This window comes from Saccopteryx bilineata, chromosome 1 (assembly GCF_036850765.1).
Source record: "Saccopteryx bilineata isolate mSacBil1 chromosome 1, mSacBil1_pri_phased_curated, whole genome shotgun sequence".
In the NCBI taxonomy this organism is placed as follows: Eukaryota; Metazoa; Chordata; class Mammalia; order Chiroptera; family Emballonuridae; genus Saccopteryx; species Saccopteryx bilineata.
This window is the reverse complement of record NC_089490.1, coordinates 212039099-212060855: the sequence shown is the minus strand read 5'-3', so window position 1 is coordinate 212060855 and position 21757 is coordinate 212039099. Positions and strand designations below refer to the sequence as shown.

General features: G+C 38.5%; 1 protein-coding gene and 1 non-coding gene across 2 annotated transcripts in view; both read right to left on the bottom strand.

Annotated features, from left to right (window-relative positions):
* Positions 1 to 21757, bottom strand: part of FMN2 (formin 2) — a 410616-nt gene that overhangs the window by 274612 nt on the left and 114247 nt on the right. Inside the window, exon 4 of the mRNA XM_066235150.1 lies at positions 16261 to 16316. Within this exon, the coding sequence (XP_066091247.1) occupies positions 16261 to 16316 (56 nt within the window). The remainder of the gene's footprint in view (positions 1 to 16260; positions 16317 to 21757) is intronic.
* On the bottom strand, positions 12480 to 12556 carry TRNAP-UGG (transfer RNA proline (anticodon UGG)). Its single transcript has one exon. It is a non-coding gene; the product is annotated as a tRNA-Pro (tRNA).

The window sequence follows — 21757 nt, the reverse complement described above, 5'->3', positions numbered from 1 at the left end:
GAATCGAACCCGGGTCCTCCGCACGCTAGGCCGACGCTCTACCGCTGAGCCAACCGGCCAGGGCTATTTTACTTATTTTTTGATTAAAGTGATTATTGAAGGCACTTAGATAATAAGTTGAGAATATAAAGGACTGACATACTCTATAAGTTTCAAAGGTTTTCAAATGCAAGATACAAGAACTAGAACTAAGAAATGGCAGAGGACATAGATAAGAAAACAAAATTCTGAAACTAAATGTATAATAAAGACGGCAGTGCTAGGCTTGTGACACTCAGAAGGCAGTCAAATTGAGGAATTCATAAAAGAAATAATACAGAGACTGTAAAGATAAAAGGCTGTATTTGTTTTATAGAGAAAAACTGTTTTTATAGAGATAATAATTATACATAGAAAACATGGGGGGAAAATTTGGGTGAGATTATCTGCCCCTTACATTATTCTGACTACAGAGAGAACAAAAATTCAATTTGCTGAAATCTGTTTTTCCTTTCTAGGAGCCTATCTTTACCCACAAAATCCCAGCCCTAAATCAATGTTACCGTCCTCCTTTTCCATGCCAGGTAAACAGCAATTTAAGCTCATCTCAAATCTTAACTGAGTGGCTTATAAAGTAAGGCTGGCCATCCATTCTCACAGAATAGCCAAATGTATGTAAGATTCTTGGTTCTGAATGCAGCTAAGAGTCTTCAAAGACTCTTATCTGGTTGTCCTTATCCAGGGAGATCAGACAAGGGCTGGCTGGCTTGCAAACGGTACCAATTCACAGTCACTGAGACGTTGTCAGTAAAGCTCTCTAGAGAAGGCTGCATTGCTTGTAAGAGCTGATTTCTTTTTCTTTTAATTTTTAAGAATAATTTTTATTTATTGATTTCAGCTAGAGAATAAGGAAGAGAGAGAGGGAAAGAGGAATATCAATCTGTTCCTGTATGTGCCCTGACTAGGGGTTGAACTGGCAACCTCTGTTCTTCAGGACAATGCTCTAGCCCAGTGTTTTTCAACCACTGTGCCATGGTCAGGTGTGCCATGGGGAAATTAAATATGGGTCCCCAAACTACGGCCTGTGGAGGCTATTTATCTGGCCCGCCGCCAACCACCTACATCCGAACATAAACATTCCCCTCACAATCCCTCCAGCTATCAGCGACAGGAAGAGTTTGGAGGCACAGGGAATGCTCACTGACCAATCACCTTCTAGGATTCATCCCGACCACTAGCGGTGAACCAATAGTAGGCCACCTCTCATCCACACCCAGGAAGGTCCCCGCTCGGGCTGCCATGCACTTGTCATTGTGTGGCCTCGGTGAGTAGTTGAAGCTGCTACTCCTCCCCATGGTCCTGATTTCTAATCCTGGTCAGGACTGGAGGTAAATGTTGCCACCACTAGGTGAAGCCTCAGCCTCAGCTGGTTATGTCTATCCTGATGGTGTATATAGATATTTGACCTTTTCCTTTTTAAAGGAGGCCCCCACAGAGGGTGATATACAATGCATCACAATGTTATCTATATTGTATATGGCCTCCTGAAGGGTCATCTTCTTAAAGAGCTCAAATCTCTATATACACCATCAAAACAGACAGAACCAAGGCCCCTGCACCCAGCTGACCATGGGATTTGAACCCACAATCTCAGGAAGAACTCTAGTATTTATCAGAATCCTTACCTAGAAAGAAAACTTCTCAATCTGACAGTAGAGATGCTCTGAGGACTTATGATGTTACACAAGTACCCAACATTTTCTAAAATTGATTTTGTCTAGTCTCTATATAGAGAGAGTACTTGCCAAATTGATTTGAGTCCAAAACCTTGATGAAAGCTCCAGTATCTATTAGCAGGACTGTATATATGAGGGGATACATGGGACTGTATATATGAGGGGCTACATGGGACTGTATATATGAGGGGATGTTACGTGGGACTGTATATGAGGGGATGTTACGTGGGACTGTATTTATAAGGGGATGTTACATGGGACTGTATATATAAGGGATGTTACATGGGACTGTATATATGAGGGATGTTACATGGGACTGTATATATGAGGGGGTTATCCTTTTTTTATTTAACTTTTTTTTTAATAAATGTAATTTATTTAAAGGACCTCTGTCAGGCATATTTCACTCTTGTGACAGTTTGGGATCTCAGCAAGATGAGCAAGTGACAGTGATGGAGAAATTTTTGAGAAGGGAAACTGCAAATGCCGAACAGGGCCCTGGACAAAATTCTGACCCAGATGAAGGCCCTAGTATGAGTGGTCGACAAAAGAAAAAAGACAAGATGGTGAACTCAAGGCAATACAGCGAAAGCTGTCTTTCATTTGGATTTACTTTCACCGGGGTTGAGACAGCATCGACTCCGCTGTGCTTGGTGTGTGGTGAGAAGCTTAATAGCGCCATGGTGCCAAGCAAGCTTAAATGCCATCTCCAAACAAAACACTCTTCCATTCAAAACAAGCCAATGGACTATGTTGTATGCTTATGTACAAACAATGAGAAATGGGCAACTTTTTTGAGAAAAACCACAAAGGTAAATGAGAGAGCCCTCAAAGCTAGCTACCTTGTTGCTGAACTCATAGCTAAATCAAAAAAATCCCACACTGTGGCAGAAACATTAATACTGCCAGCTTGTAAAGCCATTGTAAATGAGATGCTTGGCCCTACTGCAGCCAAAGAGATAGCTAAAGTGCCTCTCTCAGATAACACAATTGCCAGACATATTGATGACATTTCTGCAGACATTGAAACTGTTGTTTTGGAAAAAGTGCGCATCAGTAAGAAATCTGCCTTGCAACTTGATGAGTCGACGGATATTAGTGGACATCATCAGCTCTTGGCCAACGTGCGTTTTGTGGATGGAGAAGCCATTAGAGAAAACTTCCTATTTTGCAAGGCACTGCCAGAAAAATCAACAGGAGAGGAAATATTTCGGGTCACGTCGGAATATCTTGATAAAAGCGGGCTTACATGGGAAAACTGCACAGGTGTCTGCACTGATGGAGCCGCAGCCATGGTCGGGCACATCAAAGGCTTTGTAAGTAGGGTCAAAGAAAGAAACCCAGATGTTATTGTTACGCACTGTTTTTTGCACCGTGAGGCCCTCATTGCAAAGACCTTACCAACAGATCTAGCTCCTGTGTTGGATGATGTTGTGAGCATAGTGAACTTTGTGAAGACACAACCTTTGAGATGTCGCTTATTTGCGTCTTTGTATAAAGAAATGGGAGCGGAACATAAAATCTTATTGCTCTACACGGAGGTCTGGTGGCTGTCGCGCAGCAAAGTGCTGGTCCATGTGTCTGAGTTGCAAGAGAAACTTAAAGTATTTCTGACAAACAAGAGGTCCGATTACTCAAAGTTGTTTGCAAGTGATGAGTGGTGTGCAAAGCTGGCATACCTGGCTAATATATTTCATTATCTGAATGAACTGAACACACGGATGCAAGGCCGAAATGAAAACCTGCTTACAAGCACTGATAAAATGAACGGATTCCATTTAAAGGTGCAGCTCTAGCAACAACACGTGTAGCATGGCAACCTTCAGATGTTCCTGCTCACCGAGAAACAGCATGATGGCAACACTGCTGCAATGTGCGAGGTGATTGGCAGACATTTGAGAAGATGTTGTCATTTTATTTCTCTTCAGCCTTCACATAATGCCTTGACTGGGTTAGGGACCCATACAGCTCAGTATCCATTGCTGGAAAGAACATGATTTTAAAGGAGCAAGAGGAACTCATTGAACTGAAACAAGATTGTGGTTTAAAGCTAAAGTTTGCTGATCTTCCTTTGGACAGTTTTTGGTTATCTGTTGCCAAGGAGTTCCCCATTCTGACCAAAAAAGCTATTTTGACATTGCTCCCGTTTTCAACCACATATCTATGTGAGCTGAGCTTCTCAAGCTTGACTGCGATAAAAACTAAAAGCAGAGAGAGACTGAGAACTGTTGAGGAAGAGCTTCGTGTGTGTCTTTCTACCATTCCTGCCAGGATATCCCTTTTGTGTTCATCAAAACAGGCCGAGGTTTCACACTGAGTATAAATACATTTAGAAACTATATTATTAACTGTATGTATAATATGTACTGTGTTAGAGTGTCATTTTGTGTCATATTGGTAGGTGGTGTGTCCCAGGATTTTGTAAATGTAAAAAATGTGCCACGGCTCAAAAAAGGTTGAACATCACTGCTCTAGCCAACCAAGCTGTCCAGTCAGGACAAGAGCTGATTTCTATACAGGTAATATTTTTTTTTTCCAGAAGTTTATAAAAATGATTACATGGTAAACATTAGTTATTGTCAAGAAAAATGCTCTCTCTTCTCATTTAAGCAAACATCCTCCTTAGGGGGCCCACCCACTGACAAAGCCCAGACTTAATCTCTAAGAGCTTTCCAGGCACTCTGATGTCCATGGAAAACCTTAGGTTGGGAGCCTGTTCCCTTGTGGCCTGTGTCTGGTACTTTATTTGTTGAGGGTACAACTAGACTGCAGCCTGTCAGATCATCAAAGAACTTAACATTAGAGTACTTCCATTTTCTCCTACACTTTTCAAAAAGTCTCTGAGCATTTCCAGTAATTGTTATAAGTTCATCCAACGCTAATGATTTTCACTATGACCAATTAAAATAAAGACAAAGGAGTAAAGTGATCTTTGCAATTTTGTACAGAATTTATATAATAGGTACATCCTTACAAATGGAGAAAACATAAATCTATTATAGTCAACACAGTACGTAATATACTTTATATATTGCTAATTTTAATATTGTTTTTTAAAAATATTACTTCAAACTTCTAAATCATTGTAAGTGGTAGAGGTTGTCATCTGCTTTGTTTGAACAATTATACAATAAGTCAGCCAAAATTCTTCAATTCTTGTATAATCTTATATGTGGGTGGTGATGGTTAGTTCTCGTAAATTGCTTGAACATTTGCATTTCACAAAATACAAGTTGCCATGAAAAAAATAAAAAATGTTCACCAAAAATATTTTTCTCAATACAAGGTTATCTGGTTTTTCGAAAAAGAAAAACATTACCATAACATTAAGGCTAAAACTGTCAAAAAGGAAGCCAAGATACACTCAAGTAAAGCTTTTGTTAAAAAGTTAATTTGTTCGTCTTTGACACTACTATATTGTATAAGCAAGATACTTGCAGAGGCTAGAATAGAAAAACCACTTATTGGTAAGTTAACATTGTGATAATTTATGTTGTAAATATTAATGAAATATGTAATTAATTTTCTACCATATGCAGATTTTCCTCAAGTTCTGCTAAATTCAAAGGCCACATTGCTGGCAAGTCAGGCTACCTCTAGACATCTGTATGATATGAACCCTGCTCTTCATAGAAGCATATTAAGTCTCTGTTTATAATACTGTATTTGGGATTCGGAACAATCTAAGGTTTTGGGACAAACCAATGGCCTTCCAATTTTACTATAAACCAATACATGCTACACATGACCTTAAAGGAAAAGAAGTTCAGATTTTACATAAATAAGGTTATGCACACGTATAAAGCACGATCAATTTCATGTTTGAAAGGGAATTTCAAGAAAGAAGAGAGTATCAGAAAATATGGTAAGCAGTAAGTAAATTACCTAGGATTCCTTAAAGTAGAACATATTATGGGGTGAGTGGGGGGAGACTTTCACACAAAGAGACTAGAAATGACATCTCTGGAAACCTTAATATGAATATAAATTATTGAAATTGTAGTATTTTTGCACTGGAATGAATATGAGAAATCTCTTCCAGCCCCTCACTGCATAGACAGAAAGTATGCAGTAAGGGAGAGCAGGGGGAGTTAGAAACCAGAATCGGCTGTATTACTTTCAACATCTTTTTTCTCAACATTGTAGTAATTGATAATTTGATGGATGGGAAGGTTTGAATCACCTTCATTAGCGAGTAACCACAATGGAAGTAATGAACAATAATGTCTGGGGGAAAGGGTCCAAAAAAATGGAAATAAACAGCCTTTCTGGTTCCTTCATATCTTCAGGATTTTCTCCCTAGTTATTTGAGGTAATGAGTGGCAACATTCTATACCATACTTTAAAGCAATATATTCCTTGACTGCCCCAATCAGTGCAAGAACACTTTTTTTTGTTTTTTTATTTATTCATCTTAGAGAGGCATGAGAGTGAGAGAGAAGGGGAGAGGACCAGGAAGCATCAACTCCCATATATGCCTTAACTGAGCAAATCCAGGGTTTCAGACTGGCAACCTCAGCGTTCCAGGTCAACACCTTAACCACTGTGCCACCACAGGTCAAGCAAGAACATTATTTTATTACAGTTTTACTTTCATTAATGATCTATGGACACAGGGCAGCTCAGTTTTTCACCCAACTATTCTCTAGCATCATAAAAAACTTTTTAAGGACAAAGCTTGGAAAAAATTTAATGGAATGAATTAGAAATGTGACCCCAAAACTCAGAAACATTGGTATGTAAAGACACATGCAGCCCCATGTTCATTGCAGCATTCTTCACAGTGGCCAAGACATGGAAACAACCAAAAAGCCCTTCAATAGAAGGCTGGATAAAGAAGATGTGGCACATATACACTATGGAATAGTACTCAGCCATAAGAAATGATGACATCGGATCATTTACAACAAAATGGTGGGATCTTGATAACATTATACGGAGTGAAATAAGTAAATCAGAAAAAAACAAGAACTACATGATTCCATACATTGGTGGGACATAAAAACGAGACTAAGAGACATGGACAAGAGTGTGGTTGTTACCGGGGGTGGGGGGGAGGGGGGATGCAGAAGGGAAGGAGGGAGAGGGGAATGGGGAGGGGGAGGGACACAAAGAAAACTAGACAGAGGGTGACGGAGGACAATCTGACTTTGGGTGATGAGTATGCAACATAATTGAATGACAAGATAACCTGGACATGTTTTCTTTGAATATATGTGCTCTGATTTATTGATGTCACCCCATCCCATTAACATTAATAAAAATTTATTTATAATTAAAAAAAGAAAAGAAAATGTGACCTTTGACCATACTTCATGCTAGAATTGCTCTTACAGTAATCCCATGTTCTTCTTACTGCCAAATTTACTGTAACCAAGCTCTTGATAACAAATCCAAGACTAGCAGTTTCTCCTTCCTTCTTAAAATCTTCTCCTCACTTAGCTTCTATTCCTTTATAGTCTCTCCTATTTCTTTTTCTGTTCCCTCACTTTGATTTTTTTTGTGGGTAGTAGGGTAACAAACCTGTAGTGTCTCCAGGGGTCTCAAACTTGCGGCCTGCAGGCCGCATGCAGCCCGCCGAACAATTTTGTGCAGCCCGCAGACTAATCCACGAAGTTCAAAATATTTTGGATAAAATTAAGTAAGCCCGTGAATTAGTCTGCGGGCCGCACAAAATTGTTCGGCGGGCCGCGAGTTTGAGACCCCTGCAGTGGTCCACTGTCCTCTCTAGATACTCGGTGAGCTCATCAATTCCCACATCTACGATTCCTCACCTCTATACTGATGACTTTCAAGTTTTCTCTCTCATCAACACTTCACACTTCTATTTGGTGATTGCTCAGTTATCACAGCTGATTTTTTTTTTTAATTTTTTAACTGAGGGATAACTGACATATATCATTGCTACATCATATTTGATTACCCTACATTTTCCTTAAATTTAAAAATCCTTCTTATCCTCCAAACAAAGATCACCCCCAGCACTGCAGTTTACCCAGGTGTGACAGTAGCTTTGAATCATTTTTCTAAGTCATCGACTCTTAAACTTGACACATGCCAGAACCACACTGCAAGGCCGCGGACACAGACTGAGGCTCCCACTGCCCGGATTGGCAATTCAGTGGGTCTGAGAAGATGCATTTCTAACCAGTTTCCAGGTGATGCTGAGGCTGTGGTCCAGGGACCACACTTGGGAAGCACAGCCTAATTTATACTCTAGATACCAAGGCCATTATTTCAGCTTTGGGCCCCTACTTCTGCTTCATCGTGTCATCACCTTCATTCAGAATCTCCTCACCACACAGTGGCAAAACTTCAAAGGTTTAATTAATAGCTAGTCCCCCTTTCCGGCTCTGTTCTCCCTCTTCCTACCAATACTACATTGTTTTTGGCCAGGTCATTGTTCCTTAAACAATAACTTTCTTGCTCAAAACCTCATGGCTCTTAGCTGAGAATAATATATTTTAAATTTTCTACTTGGCTCCTAAGGTCTTTATAATAGCCTGTAAAATTTGGATACCCTACTGACTACCTGCTTACTGCAAAGGGGTGCTGTGAGAATTAAATAAGTAGATTCTCATTATTCACAGTTGTTCTATAAAGTCAATGTGAACAATGAATTAGTGAATACCATCACCCCCCAGGAAAATAAATTTAGGCTCTTGCAGGACTTTGGTCACAACACTTCTGTCAACTGATCAATACATAACTTTACTTTAAAGTTGCTTTATTATAATAAATATACATATATATTTAATACCTAATACACGTGTTTTCTCTCAAAGGCACATCACAGCTTACTTGTATTTAAAAACACTAGACAGTATGTCAACCCTACCCTTGTGGGAGGGGACCTTTAAACAGCAAAATCACAATATAAAAAGCACAAAAATATGAAGAGGTATGGCACTAAAAAGCCTACAAAAAGGACACCTGTTGACAGTAGGAACTGAGACAAGAAGGCTGACATCACTTCGCTCCTTCTCTCCTGGGAAAATGCATATTAGAGACTCAAATTTCTCTGAGACTACTTTGTGTATGTGTTGCAAAGAACACAAAAGCCCTGCAAGTATTGATTGGGGGATTCTTTTTTAAAAAAAAAAATTGTTATTTTGTTGATTTGGGGGGTTCAAAAAAATTTTTAGCTAGTGGACACATTGGCAAATACAGAATCCACAAATCATGAAGACCAACTGTATTATGAAAGGAACTTTGGAAATGAATGCATTGCTCAGATATAAGAAAAACAATAATTACAAAAATAACATTTAAAATTTTGAGTGCTTACTATGAGCACTTACATTTTGAGTGCAAGGAACTCTTCTAAACACTTCATATAAATTAATGCATCTAAATCTCATAAAACCCTACACAATAAGTGTTATTATCCTCAATTTATAAATGAGGAAAGAAGGAACAGAAAGTAAAATACTTCACAGATTCTGCAGCTAAAAGAGGAATAACTAGGATTTGTGCCCAAGCAGACTGGCCCAAAGCCCACATTTTCAACCACTGTGGTATGACTATAAGTAAATTTTCTACCACCTCCTAATAAGCATCCTTTGTTCTAGCCCATGTGGTCTCTCACAAATAGAATACAGATAGTCTTAGCTTTAAGGAGCTCAGCTGTCTATGAGACATTCAGAATACAACAATTATGGAAAAATAGGACAAGTACAGGGGGTCCTCGAATAGGATCATCTAAAGGGGTTTCCCAGCCCTAGCCGGTTGGCTCAGTGGTAGAGCGTCAGCCTGGTGTGCAGGAGTCCCAGGTTCGATTCCCAGCCAGGGCACACAGGAGAAGCACCCATCTGCTTCTCCACCCCTCCCCCTCTCCTTCCTCTCTGTCTTTCTCTTCCCCTCCTGCAGCCAGGGCTCCATTGGAGCAAAGTTGGCCCGGGCGCTGAGGATGGCTCTGTGGTCTCTGCCTCAGGCACTAGAATGGCTCTGGTTGCAACAGAGCGACGCCCTGGATGGGCAGAGTATCACCCCCTGGTGGACATGCCGGGTGGATCCCGGTAGGGCGCATGTGGGAGTCTGTCTGACTGCCTCCCCGTTTCCAACTTCAGAAAAATACAAAAAAAAATAAATTAAATAAATAAATAAATAAATAAATAAATAAAGGGGGTTCCCAATTGAGGTCTCTCAGAGAAAGTGTCTAACAGGAAGTAAGGTTGGACGTGTGTTTAGATTAAGAAATAAGAATTAAGTAGAGTAAAATGGGGGTAGTAGTCAATAAAAAAGCATAAAAAGATAGATTTAAAGGCTGCTAAAGCTTTCAGAAAACTAGAGTATTTTTTAAGGCTAAACAAACCAAATGCAGGAAACAGTGCATGACAAGGTTTGAGACAGTCTTGTATGTCAAACTTGGGACTCTGAATTTTTTCTCAGATGCTATGAGTAGTCATTAGATGGGCCTAAGCTGTTATCAGACATAAGTAAATTTGGATTTCAGAAATACAACTCTGGGGCAATGTGGAGGAAAAGGAGAAGGGATTAGGAAGGGGAAGAAAGAGATGTGCTGGGAGACCACTGCAGTGACCCACGTGAGACGGGGCCCTGAGCTAAGGCATAGCCATCTGTAAGCAGACAAGACCCAGGAGGCAGAAAGAAAGCTGGGTTGTGACCTCTCACATCACCTACTGTGCCTATCATGTTCTCCCCACTAAAATGTCAGGCTGATTTCTACTTCTGCACCTTCTATCCGAAATACCCCCTCTCGTCCTTCCACCTGTTCAAAAATGAGCACTGTGAGGACTTGATCAAAGTTTCTTTCTTAAGAAGCTGTCTGTAAGTACAATTTCTCAACAACAATCCCATTTTTTTTAAGTTCTGAAATACAACATGTGCTAAATACCTTGGCAGAATCACATTACATCTTGCAAATCACTTTAGAGATATGGAAGAGTTTAAGACTTTATAATTATTTGTATTTCCTTCAATACCTACCACGAATACCTTGCACATAGTACATCAACAGATGCTCAGTAAAAGTCAATGAGGTAGAAGAATCCTTTATGTCTGACCTGTGGTGGCGCAGTAGATAAAGTGTCAACCTGGAGTGCTGAGGTCACCAGTTCGAAACTCCAGGCTTACCCAGTCAAGGCATATATGGAAAGCAACTGCTATCTATGAGTTGATACTTCCTGCTCCTTCTCCCCTTTCTCTTTCTCTCTTTCTCTCTCTCTCTCTCTCTCTCTCCTTTCTCTAAAGTCAATAAATAAAATATTTTTCTTAAAAAAAGTATCCTTTATAAGTGAAGAGCTTTTGTCTGTGCAGTTATCCTTTTAGATCAGCAGTCTGAACCGTCTGTCTTTCTCCACTTGCCATCAACAACAATGCCTAGCACAAACAATGCCCACACCATGTAACACTCAACCTGACAGAGATAGAACTTCATAGCCAAGCCCCAATGCTCCAACTGAAAGCAGGAACTATGAGTGACACTTGATTCTTTATTTCTCATCTAACTGCTTTTCATTTTTAAAACTGACAGAACTGTTTCTCTTTTCTCAGTAATTCTAAAGCTAAAGTGTCTAAATTTTTCTCTCAGCTAATTTGAGTCTATATAAAATGAAAGTGTACTTTCAGAAAAAATTCTTTCTTCCTCTTGATATATTATGAGAAACAACTTGCCAAGATGTTCCCCCTTGTCAAAGTCATGGCCTCACAAAGGGATCCTTGGCTTCTCTTCCCTGCTCTTCCCCTGACCCTCCCCAGACACTGGATCAGTGCTCACTAAGCACCTGAGAATGATCAGATCCTGAATGAACTTCCAGGCTGACTAACCCGTTTTCTGACTTCATCTCTCTCCCTCTGTCCTTTAACTCCTATTTTTCTTCCTCTGGTTTATATACTGCTCACAAAAATTATTCAAAATAAATATGAATTGAATAAAAAAAGCATTTGATTTTTTTATTAAACAAGAACATCAGAAAAGCAAACGACAAGTCAAAGAAAGTTGTTTGATTATGCAAATGAGATACAAAACCAACTTTTATTTCATTGGTGAAAATGCACTGTACAAAAGGCTAAAGGTACTAGAGTATCTTCACGTTCCCTGATACCCTAATTTTTGTGAGCAGTGTATTTTAGTTGCTTACTTGTCTTATGAATTATCTTTTATTGGTTTATAATTACTATGTTAATTCATATTGGTTTTTGCCTTAGAGTTTAGAAGGAACTTACATTAAATAATGTGTCTTTTACCCCTAACTTTTTCATATGTCTAATACATTCCAACACTTTTCAAGTGGCTTCTTGATTTCCTAAGTCTCTATCATTATTCCTTCAGAACTGTATCCACCCAACACCATTTCTTGATCTGGCTAATATTTCTTTTACTTGTTAAACTTTTCTATACCAAGACACATGAGACTAGCTAGTGTTTTTAAAGATCAAATTTTATTCTATTTACCTATCAAGGAGACCATTTGCATCAGAAGAGAGAAAGAGTTTTAGGAAAATACTTCAAAACACAATTTTTTTTTTTGTATTTTTCCGAAGCTGGAAACGGGGAGGCAGTCAGACAGACTCCCGCATGTGCCCGACCGGGATCCACCCAGCACGCCCACCATGGGGCGATGCTCTGCCCATCCAGGGCGTCGCTCTGTTGCAACCAGAGCCATTCTAGCGCCTGAGGCAGAGGCCCCAGCGCCCGGGCCATCTTTGCTCCAATGGAGCCCTGGCTGCAGGAGGGGAAGAGAGAGACAGAGAGGAAGTAGAAGGGGAGGGGTGGAGAAGCAGATGGGCGCTTCTCCTGTGTGCCTCAGCTGGGAATTGAACCCAGGACTTCCTCAGCGCCAGGCTGACGCTCTACCACTGAGCCAACCGGCCAGGGCTCAAAACACAAATTTTACATACAATTTCAAAAGCAAAAAAAATTAAAACTTGGTAGTAACTAGTTTTTCTACTATATATTAATCTTTAACTTGAATCAAATGTTTTTAATGAAAATGTAATTGACATTTGGCTCTTTCTATATTGTAGAATCTAAAGGTATTTACAGTGTAAATGGTATTTCAAATACCAAAGAATAAAACACCAAATTGAAAGATAGTCCTGTTTCAGAGTTATGAAATAATTTTTTAGACAGCATAGTACTAGAAATAAAATGGCTCAGGAAGTGAGGTCTAAAGAATCCAGTGTCACTCTGACTTCCTAATTCACAGGGTCATCAATAAAGCACTGGAAGAGCAGGTCCACCAGCAGTGTTTACTTTAGGCATCAGGCTCTGGCAACACCACAGGCTTCTACTCCTTGTAGCTGAGCAAAGGTTTCATGAGTCATGTGTTTTTTCTAGGAATAAGGAACTCTCAGAATTATTAACTACTAACTACAGGGAGAGAGTACAAGTCAAAACTCATTCAATAAATTCCAGTGTGCTCAGATTGAGAGAACAGGTGCCTGAACTCACAGCTTAAGGAAAACTTGAGCATGCGCTTTCCACCCCTGCCTTTGCCTCTGACTAAGCAGTCCTGGATATCTAGGGTTACTCCCACAGAATAAGGCAGGCAGTCTCAGGAGGGACCAGAAAAGCTCTTGTCTTCATTGTGCCTACAGAGCAAAGTGGCTTAACAGGGCTCCTTCCCTTCCACAGTGGTAACGTACAGAGATACCAAACTGCCATCTAGTGACTAGGTGGAAAAATGCAAGGCCAATTACATGAAAAATAAATTTGTAGTTTTTTAAAAAAGAGTTGTGAAGCACTAAAATTAGTAAAACTGGCATGATTTTGCATGCTAACATTCTAGTAAAAGTTAAAAACGTCTAGGGGAACTAATTAGTTTCTATGACTCTAAAACATATCCTGACACCTCGTTCTTATGAATGATATACAGGAAAATAACAGAGAGAGAGAGAGAGAGAGAGAGAGAGACAGGAAGGAAGATGAGAAGCATCATCTTTTTTGTAGTTGCTTCACTTTAGTTGTTCACTGATTGCTTCTTATGCGTCTCTTTGAAGGGGGTGGGGGGCTCCAGCTGAGCCACTGACCCCTTGCTCAAGCCAGTGACCTTGGGATCATGTCAATGATTCTACACTCAAGCCAGCGACCCAACACTTCAATTAGCAAATCTGCGCTCAAGCCGGCAATCTCTGGGTTTCGAACTGGGTACTTCAGCGTCCCAGGTAGATGCTCTATCCACTGCACCACCACTAGTCAGCAGTAATAGAATAACTTTTAAAATAAACTTTTTATCCCATGCACCTGACGATTTTGGCATGAAATGGTATTAAATAGCATTAGGACAATTACCCATGTGAAAGGGTAATTTTTAGCATAATGAAGAGAACATGAAGTACAAAATCAAACAGAGCAATGTTCAAATCCTGCCTCTTAGCCTTTATCAATGTTGTGATCTTCAGCAAGTTAATTTCTATAAACATCATTTTCTTTATCAGTTAAATATAGATTATAATATACTGCTCACAAAATTAGAGGATATTTCAAAATGAATATGAAATGATAAAAAAGCATTGATTTCTTTTATTAAACAAAAATTAGAAAAGCAAATGACAAGTCAAAGAAAGTTATTCAATTATGCAAATGAGATGGAAAACCAACTTTTATTTCATTGGTGAAAATGCTCTCTACAGAAAGCTGAAAATACTGGGTGTCTACACATTCCTTAATCCCCTAATTTTTGTGACCAGTGTAATTACTTTAAAGAATTAAGAACTGCATAAGATAAACAGTAAAAAAAATTACTGATTGGTAATCAATTTTAGTTTCCTGTGTCATTTTTATGGCCAGTGTTTTTCCCATAATGTTTTTCCCCTTAGGAGAGAGGAGGGGAGATAGAGACAGAATCCCTCATGCACCCCAACCAGGATCCACCCAGCAACCAACTACATCTTGGGCCAATGCTTGAGTATCAAGGTATTTTTACTTCCTGAGGCTGATACACTCCAATGGGGCTATCATCAGTGCTGGGGGCCACGCAGAAGCCAATTGAGTTACTGGTTGTGGGAAGGGAAGAGGGAGAAAAGGGGGAAACAGAGAGGAAAAGAAGCAGATGGTCACTTCTTCTGTGCGCCCTGATGGGAATCAAACCCAGGACATCCATATGCAGGGCCGACATTCTATCCACTGAGCCACAGGCCAGGGACCAGATTACTTTTTGGCCAGGTTTTCTTTGGCCAGGTTTTCTTTGGCTTTATCATATAGCACAAAGAATTCAATAATATATGTCCTGGAAATAAGAATATAGAAAGATCTAATATAGTATAGCATCTGAAATCACAACTTAGTTGTGCCTCAAAAAAAATTTTAAGCTATAAAAATAATGAGAAAATACTTTGAGGGCACTATTTTTCTTAATTACTTCCGACTTTATTTCTCTTTACCTGTTTCTATCTTTCTTCATCTTACTATTGGCTATCACTACAAGGTCAGTTAAGTAAGTATGAACTGAGTCCATCACACCTGTCCAAGTGCCCCAGCCTGATGTAAGTCTCTGCTATGACACAAAGAAGCTGAGAAACCCTGTTTTATGACACTATCCTTAAGAATATCTTTACTTTTACCATAATGGCCAAACTAGTTACATTTTTAAAATCAGTTCCTGACCTATGTTATATCCTTATTTCTCCTGCAGGGGGAGCAAGACTCTCATGTGTGATTCAGGACTGCTTCTTTTTAAAAGGGAAATCATTTATACTTGGAAAATTCTCAAAAAAATCATAAAATTCTTTAATTTTATAGAAAAGAATATCACATCTCAAATAGCCTATGTATGTTGTACATACTAACTAGATATAGGACTAAGCCTGGAACCCATATGAGTCTCCTTGTTTTCTACTCAAGAGAACAAACTCTCTCCTTACTTAGTCATTACTTAGGTATTCCTAATGTTAGTTATTTTCACTTGCTCTTAGACGAAAGGCTGAGAAGCAATTCTAAGTTATTTTCAAAAGTATAGTTGGGAGAATGTACAATGAAAAATTTTAAATACTTTTATGTCCAAAAGAGCTCCTGCTATCTACAATTAAAATTCTATATAAGTGTTTCCTTTCTTGAACTTTTTTTTAAAATAGTAAACCCTCTTCGGTACAAAAAAAAGATAAAATTTGGCTTTTTTGTAACAGAAAAAAAATGTTGCTATGAAAATTAAGCAGACACTAACTAATGTTTCATCCACCAAAGCAACTTAAGAATACTAATTGATTTTAGAAAATCTCTGATAAATTTTTTAGTAAATCATAGTCATATGACTATCAGTTGGCCAAGCACAACTCTGAACGACATTCCTGGTGGGGGCGCCATTTCAGACTGGAGGCACCAATGTAGGTCCAACTCTTTGACTAGATACAAAATGATGCATTGCCAAAACGCTTGTTCTCAATTCCACTTCAAGGCTGACTCTTTTTTGCAAAGTCTAAGTGGAAGAAAACATTCCTTTCTGCCAGATTGAAATCCCCTGAAGACTCTGTGAGCCAAGGGTAACGAAGCGAGCTGCGCCTATGGAAACTAAACTGGGGTCTGTTGTGATTTTCAGAGAAATTAGAGAGAAAGGTATTCAAGGTCTTAATAAGATCTTCTTACCTGCTGAACAGCATCTGAACAATTTTTCAGAGTTTCCAAAATAGCAGGTTGAGATTCTGGATCAGAAAGGAAGAAGACAGTACATTAAAGAACAATTTTCCCCTTTCTTCAATCAGAAAATAAAATTAACTAAAATCTATCTTTAACCTTAAGTACCAAAAACACCCAATTTATCTTCCAACTACACTTTTGTATTGTGAGTACAAGACTGCTTTTCAGAATATAAAACACATACATAATGATCAACACTCATGTCATTAGTTACTTTTAAAATTAGAATAGACCTATGACCTTTTTGACATATTGGTTTTTCTCAATTGCTGGATTCTTATTTTGTACCCCAAAATACCTGCTAAGATATACAATTTTTATATTATTCTCTTAGCTTAAGTCTCTGCAATGGCAGAACCCAACTCAATCTTGAAGGACGAGATCTCAAATGCCATATCTAACTATTGACAAATTACCTTTTAGTTTCAATAAGGGAAAATAGATACTGTCACCAAGAGGCACTGAGAATGAGGATTTTTGATCCTTTAGTCTGTCTTGGGGGAGTCTATGAGACTGCAAATACTTCCTGATGAAAATTTTAAGGGTTAGCCAAGCCCAGGATGTTCTTCTTAAGCTAAGGACTTTCTTCCTTATTTAATCTGCCGCTTCTAGAATAGTTTCAGGCACACAGTAGGTGTTTAAAATATGAGTAGTTGTAGGAAAGAATAAAAGTAGTGATCAAAGTAATGATCAAGCCATGAAAGGGGTGCCACCATGATGAGTGCGTATCCTGAGTAGAGAAGGAGGGAGAAAGGATTTTACAGCAGATAACGTAGACACCACTTTGCTGTTAGCTACTTCCTGTACCTCAGCTAAAAGTGTCTCATTCAAGACAAAAATCATTGAGAATAGCACAAATTAGTCACCAATAGATGTCACTGTGATAATAGAGTATTGACGAGTGGCCTTAAAATATAACCATTTTTCCAGATAAATACTGTACTTCACCGAGTTAATCAAAAAGGAATTCTTTTCTCTTATACTCACAAATCTGTTCCCTGAACTTAACACGAGAGTTAGCCAATTTTGAATAAATGTCTTTAACATCAAAGCTAACCAAGTTAATATGAAAGCAAATCCAACTCTGGAACACTGTTGTTTTATGCTTTTAGTCACCCCCAACAATCCCCAACCACCACCAGCAAATACAGTAGACCCAAAGTAAGATCCTTGAGTTTTGTATAGATGGAGAAAGTCTTCTCTTCCTGATTTTTTATTTAGCTAATACAAGAGGAGCCCAAAAGATTGCCTGGTGAACACTAGCAATGCATGTAATGCTTCCCAGTGTTTTTCTATAGTGCTAGACCAGGTCACCTGCCTCTAAAAAGCAAACTTCTGGGCTCTGAAGGTAAATATCATATAAGAATAAATGCAGTTAAACAGAACTATGAACTACAAAGATGGATCAGTCATTACTCAGTCTAAACTTTCAGTCTCTCTTTGGTAATTCAATGGCGACCTGGACTGAATTAATTCTGCCATCCCCATCCCTTTCACTAGACCTTGTATTTCTTGGGATCTGTGTGTTACAACATCTAAGAGAAATTTAGCAGAATACTCTCTTCAAAATCATAGGCTAAATTACAGATGTTGTAGAGGGTCAAAAACATAAGATGAATGAGATGTGCAGAATAACTAGAACAAATACTAAAAACAAAAGGAAAATAAAGAGAACAATTCAGAGAAGAAAAATAAATACTAAGGAAGAAAATAATAGAGACTAAAAGTAAGAAAGAGAGAAAAGGAAGGTATAGGAAAGAGTAAAGAGAAGCATAAGAAATGGCAGAAAGGGTGTTTTTCCTTCTCTTTTTCTCTCTTTATATATAGTTCAGTATTTACAATTTTTTATTGAAGAATAGTTGGTATAGAATCTTATATTGGTTGTATTAGCTTCAGGTGTACAATATAGCAATTCAACATTTTTATATCTTATAATGTAATCACCCCACTAATTCTAGTAATTATGTTTCACTGTGTAAGTTTATCACAATATTACTGACTATATTCTCCTGCCTCTTTTCACCCATTCCCTCACCCCCTCCTTTCTGTAACCATCCCTGTGATCTCTGTTTCTATGCTTTTGTTTCATTTGTTTGTGTTTTGTTTTTAGATTCCACATATGAGTGAAACCATATGGTACTTGTCTTTCTTTGCTTGACTTACTTCATTTAGCATAATACCCTCTAAATCCATCCATGTTGTTGCACATGGCAAGATTTCATTTTTTTATTGTTGCATAATATTCTGTTGTATATATAGTCCACATCTTCTTTACTCATGTGTCTGTAATGAACCTAGGTTGCTTCCATATCTTGTCTATGATAAATGCTGCAATGAACATAGTGATGCATATATCTTTTCAAATCGGTGGTCTCATTTTCTTTTAATAAATACCCAGGAGTGGAATTGCTGGATCATATGGTATAACTATTTTTGGTCTTTTGAGGAATCCCTGGCTTCTGAGCTGGCTCAAGTCTAAAGTCACTGGGCAGGTGTATTTGATAAATCTGCTTAGTCTATATGCTCAGAATGATCAACTCTGATCCAAACTCTATGGTACTTGTTACCCACACTGTGCTCTCTCAGGATCTGGGGTGTTTGGGGGAACTGCTTTCTACTCAGTTCTGCAACTGACAGACAATCTTCATTAAATATTTATCAACTAGGATGGTTGTCATCAAAGAGTAACCCAGTGAGAGCTCTCTCAAGGGTACATTTAAAACTGCCAATTTCACTCACTCTTCTTAAGAATCAGAAACTAGAATGTTTTTTTAGCAAACATTACTGTGAAGCAGAGCAGGAGAAAGAATATTCCCAACAAAAATTTAAATGTTCTACTTTGTTAAAGTTACCTCATAAAATTCTGAGCATAATCTAAAATTCTGGTCTTCTCGCAAATCCAAATATATTTCAGAAATAATCTCTCTATCATCACAAAATAATCTCATGGCTTATAAAACAAAATGCACTTGGGTGAATTTTACATTTGCAAGGAGAGGACAGCCAAAAAAAAAAATTAGTAAGCTATGCCTCTTGGCTTTGACTAAAAAATAAATCAAATAACTTCTTTATAATATACAAAATGGCCCTTCTAAAAATGAAGGAAGCATTTTCTAACACTTTTACATTTGAAGTTAAAATGTCCTTATTTATAACATTATTAAAGTTTCTTTAATGCTATACATCAATTTTGACTGAAATCTAATCAATTTAACTGAACGGAAATTCATTCAACTTCATTTAAATAGCATGACTTATGAACAGCTTAATAAATGGCAGATTGTAAAGCCAGGAGCCATGGCCAGGGGTCACTATCACAGCAGCCTGGTCCATGCAGGTTCGCATCGGATTCGGACAGTCGGTAAAGAAACAATGGAGCCAAAAACTGATAGGCCATTTTCTTTCATTCTAGCTTGCACCCAGCGGGCAAGTAAAAATACACACTGGGCTCCAAAACCCACTCACATTCAGTGCTCACAAAGCTACTGACTTATCCGAGTTTCCTAGAATCAAAGGTTTCTAGCTCACCAGCCTTATTCTCCTCAGTTCCCCATCTCCTTCCTTCTCTCTACACAAACTACACAAACTGGCATCTCACTCAGCACTCCGCCATCTTGGCTGCTTCTCCTGGCCACATGGCCTCTTTCCGCTGCTCTCTGCTCTGCTCCCTCTGCTCTCTCATGCTAATCATCCCAGGAACCAAGAGAGCAAGCTCCTATTCTGCCCCTATTTTATAGTGTAGCTTCACAACCTTTAATCCAATATACAAAATAGGGAAGTCTCTAATACAAAGTCACTTTTCTGAGTCATGATGGGATTTTACCACCCCACATCAAAAGGGGTGGGAGAGGCTTAATCCCAAAACCAAGCCTCAGGCTACAAAGATCCTGCCTGCCCACAGAGACACACATTAATTTCACCTGGGCAACGCCATCTTTAACAAAATGAGCATAATATATTTTATCTGCCCAACACAGATGTTTTTATTTCTGGTGTATGTCATTCTACAAATGGAAATAAGGTGAAACATGCAATTTTCTTACAAGGTCCAAACTTATGTTCTGCTTATTTGATTATTTAATCGTATGGATCTGCCCCTCATTATCAACAAAGGTTATCTACACGCAGGTTTTAGCTTGCATATGTAAGGGGGAAATGCAGGCAGATTTACCAAAAAATAAATAAGTAAATAAAATAAAAAGGAAAAGAAAATAGAGTATTATCTATAGGGGACACCCATCAAACTTTTCTAGTACATTCTACCCCTTGATAAAGTGAGATGTTGAGAGAGAAAGTGCTATTAAATTCTCCCTTGGGCCCTTATAGAATTTCTGCATGATCTCAGCTGAATGTGTGCTAAAGTATGTAGTTGGACTAAACCTGGAAATGAGTTGATGACACAGTATTTGCATTACATCACACAGAATCTCTTTTCTTAGGAGCTGTTAGAAACACCTCTTTTGAATATTAAAGGCCAGGAAAGTGCCTCTCTGAGAAACTGTTGATTTTAATCTCATGGACACAGGCGACATTATAGACTTAACTGTGCCCTTCTCACTTCCTTTTTTAAATCTGAGGGTAAATTTCCCACTACCTTTGAAAACTGTGGGTCCTTCTGAACATTTCAATATGCTATTTTATTGTTTCATCCCTAAATAGTTTTTTATTGTTCCATCTTAAATTCTTTTCAGCTTTATCTATTTTTCTTTGTAATCCTTTCTACATCTTAAATATGGAGCAGAGTTGGGTTTTTATCAGCCAGCATATAAATATGCTTTTTAGAATTTCTACACAAAAACATTTTGCCAAATTTCTCCCAGCTCTCTTTCCATACATTTTTCTCCAGGATTTTCTGCTCAAATTGCCTTTCTGAAACTCATTCCTAGGTTGTCTTGGCCATTCATATTTGCAAAGAAAGATAAAGAATGTAATTTCCCACAAACGCAACAAGAATGATACAGTCCCTATTCACAGCTACCCATCCTGCTCCTGCTCCCCATAAATTTGAAAACTAAAGTTAATTATCTCTTTCATTTTGCGTAAATCTATTGACTAACTTTAAAAATTGGGAGCAAGCTTCTAGAACAGCGGTTCTCAACCTGTGGGTCGCGACCCCGGCGGGGATCGAACGACCAAAACACAGGGGTAGGCGACCCCCGCCGGGGTCACAACCCACAGGTTGAGAACCGCTGTTCTAGAATGTTCCATGAAATGTTTCAGCAGATACACACACATGAGTCTTCCTAAAATGTTTATATGCAAGTGTTGAGTAAATATTTTATTTACTTTGATCTTTAAAAAATAAATAATCTTCATGTATTTACTCAAATGTTTAAGTATTTACTGTGTGTCTAAAGGTCTTGAAATGTTGGGAGTCTACAAAGATGGCAGATATATATAAATAGATAAATTACAACAGATTAAAAATTCAAATGATAGAAGTATT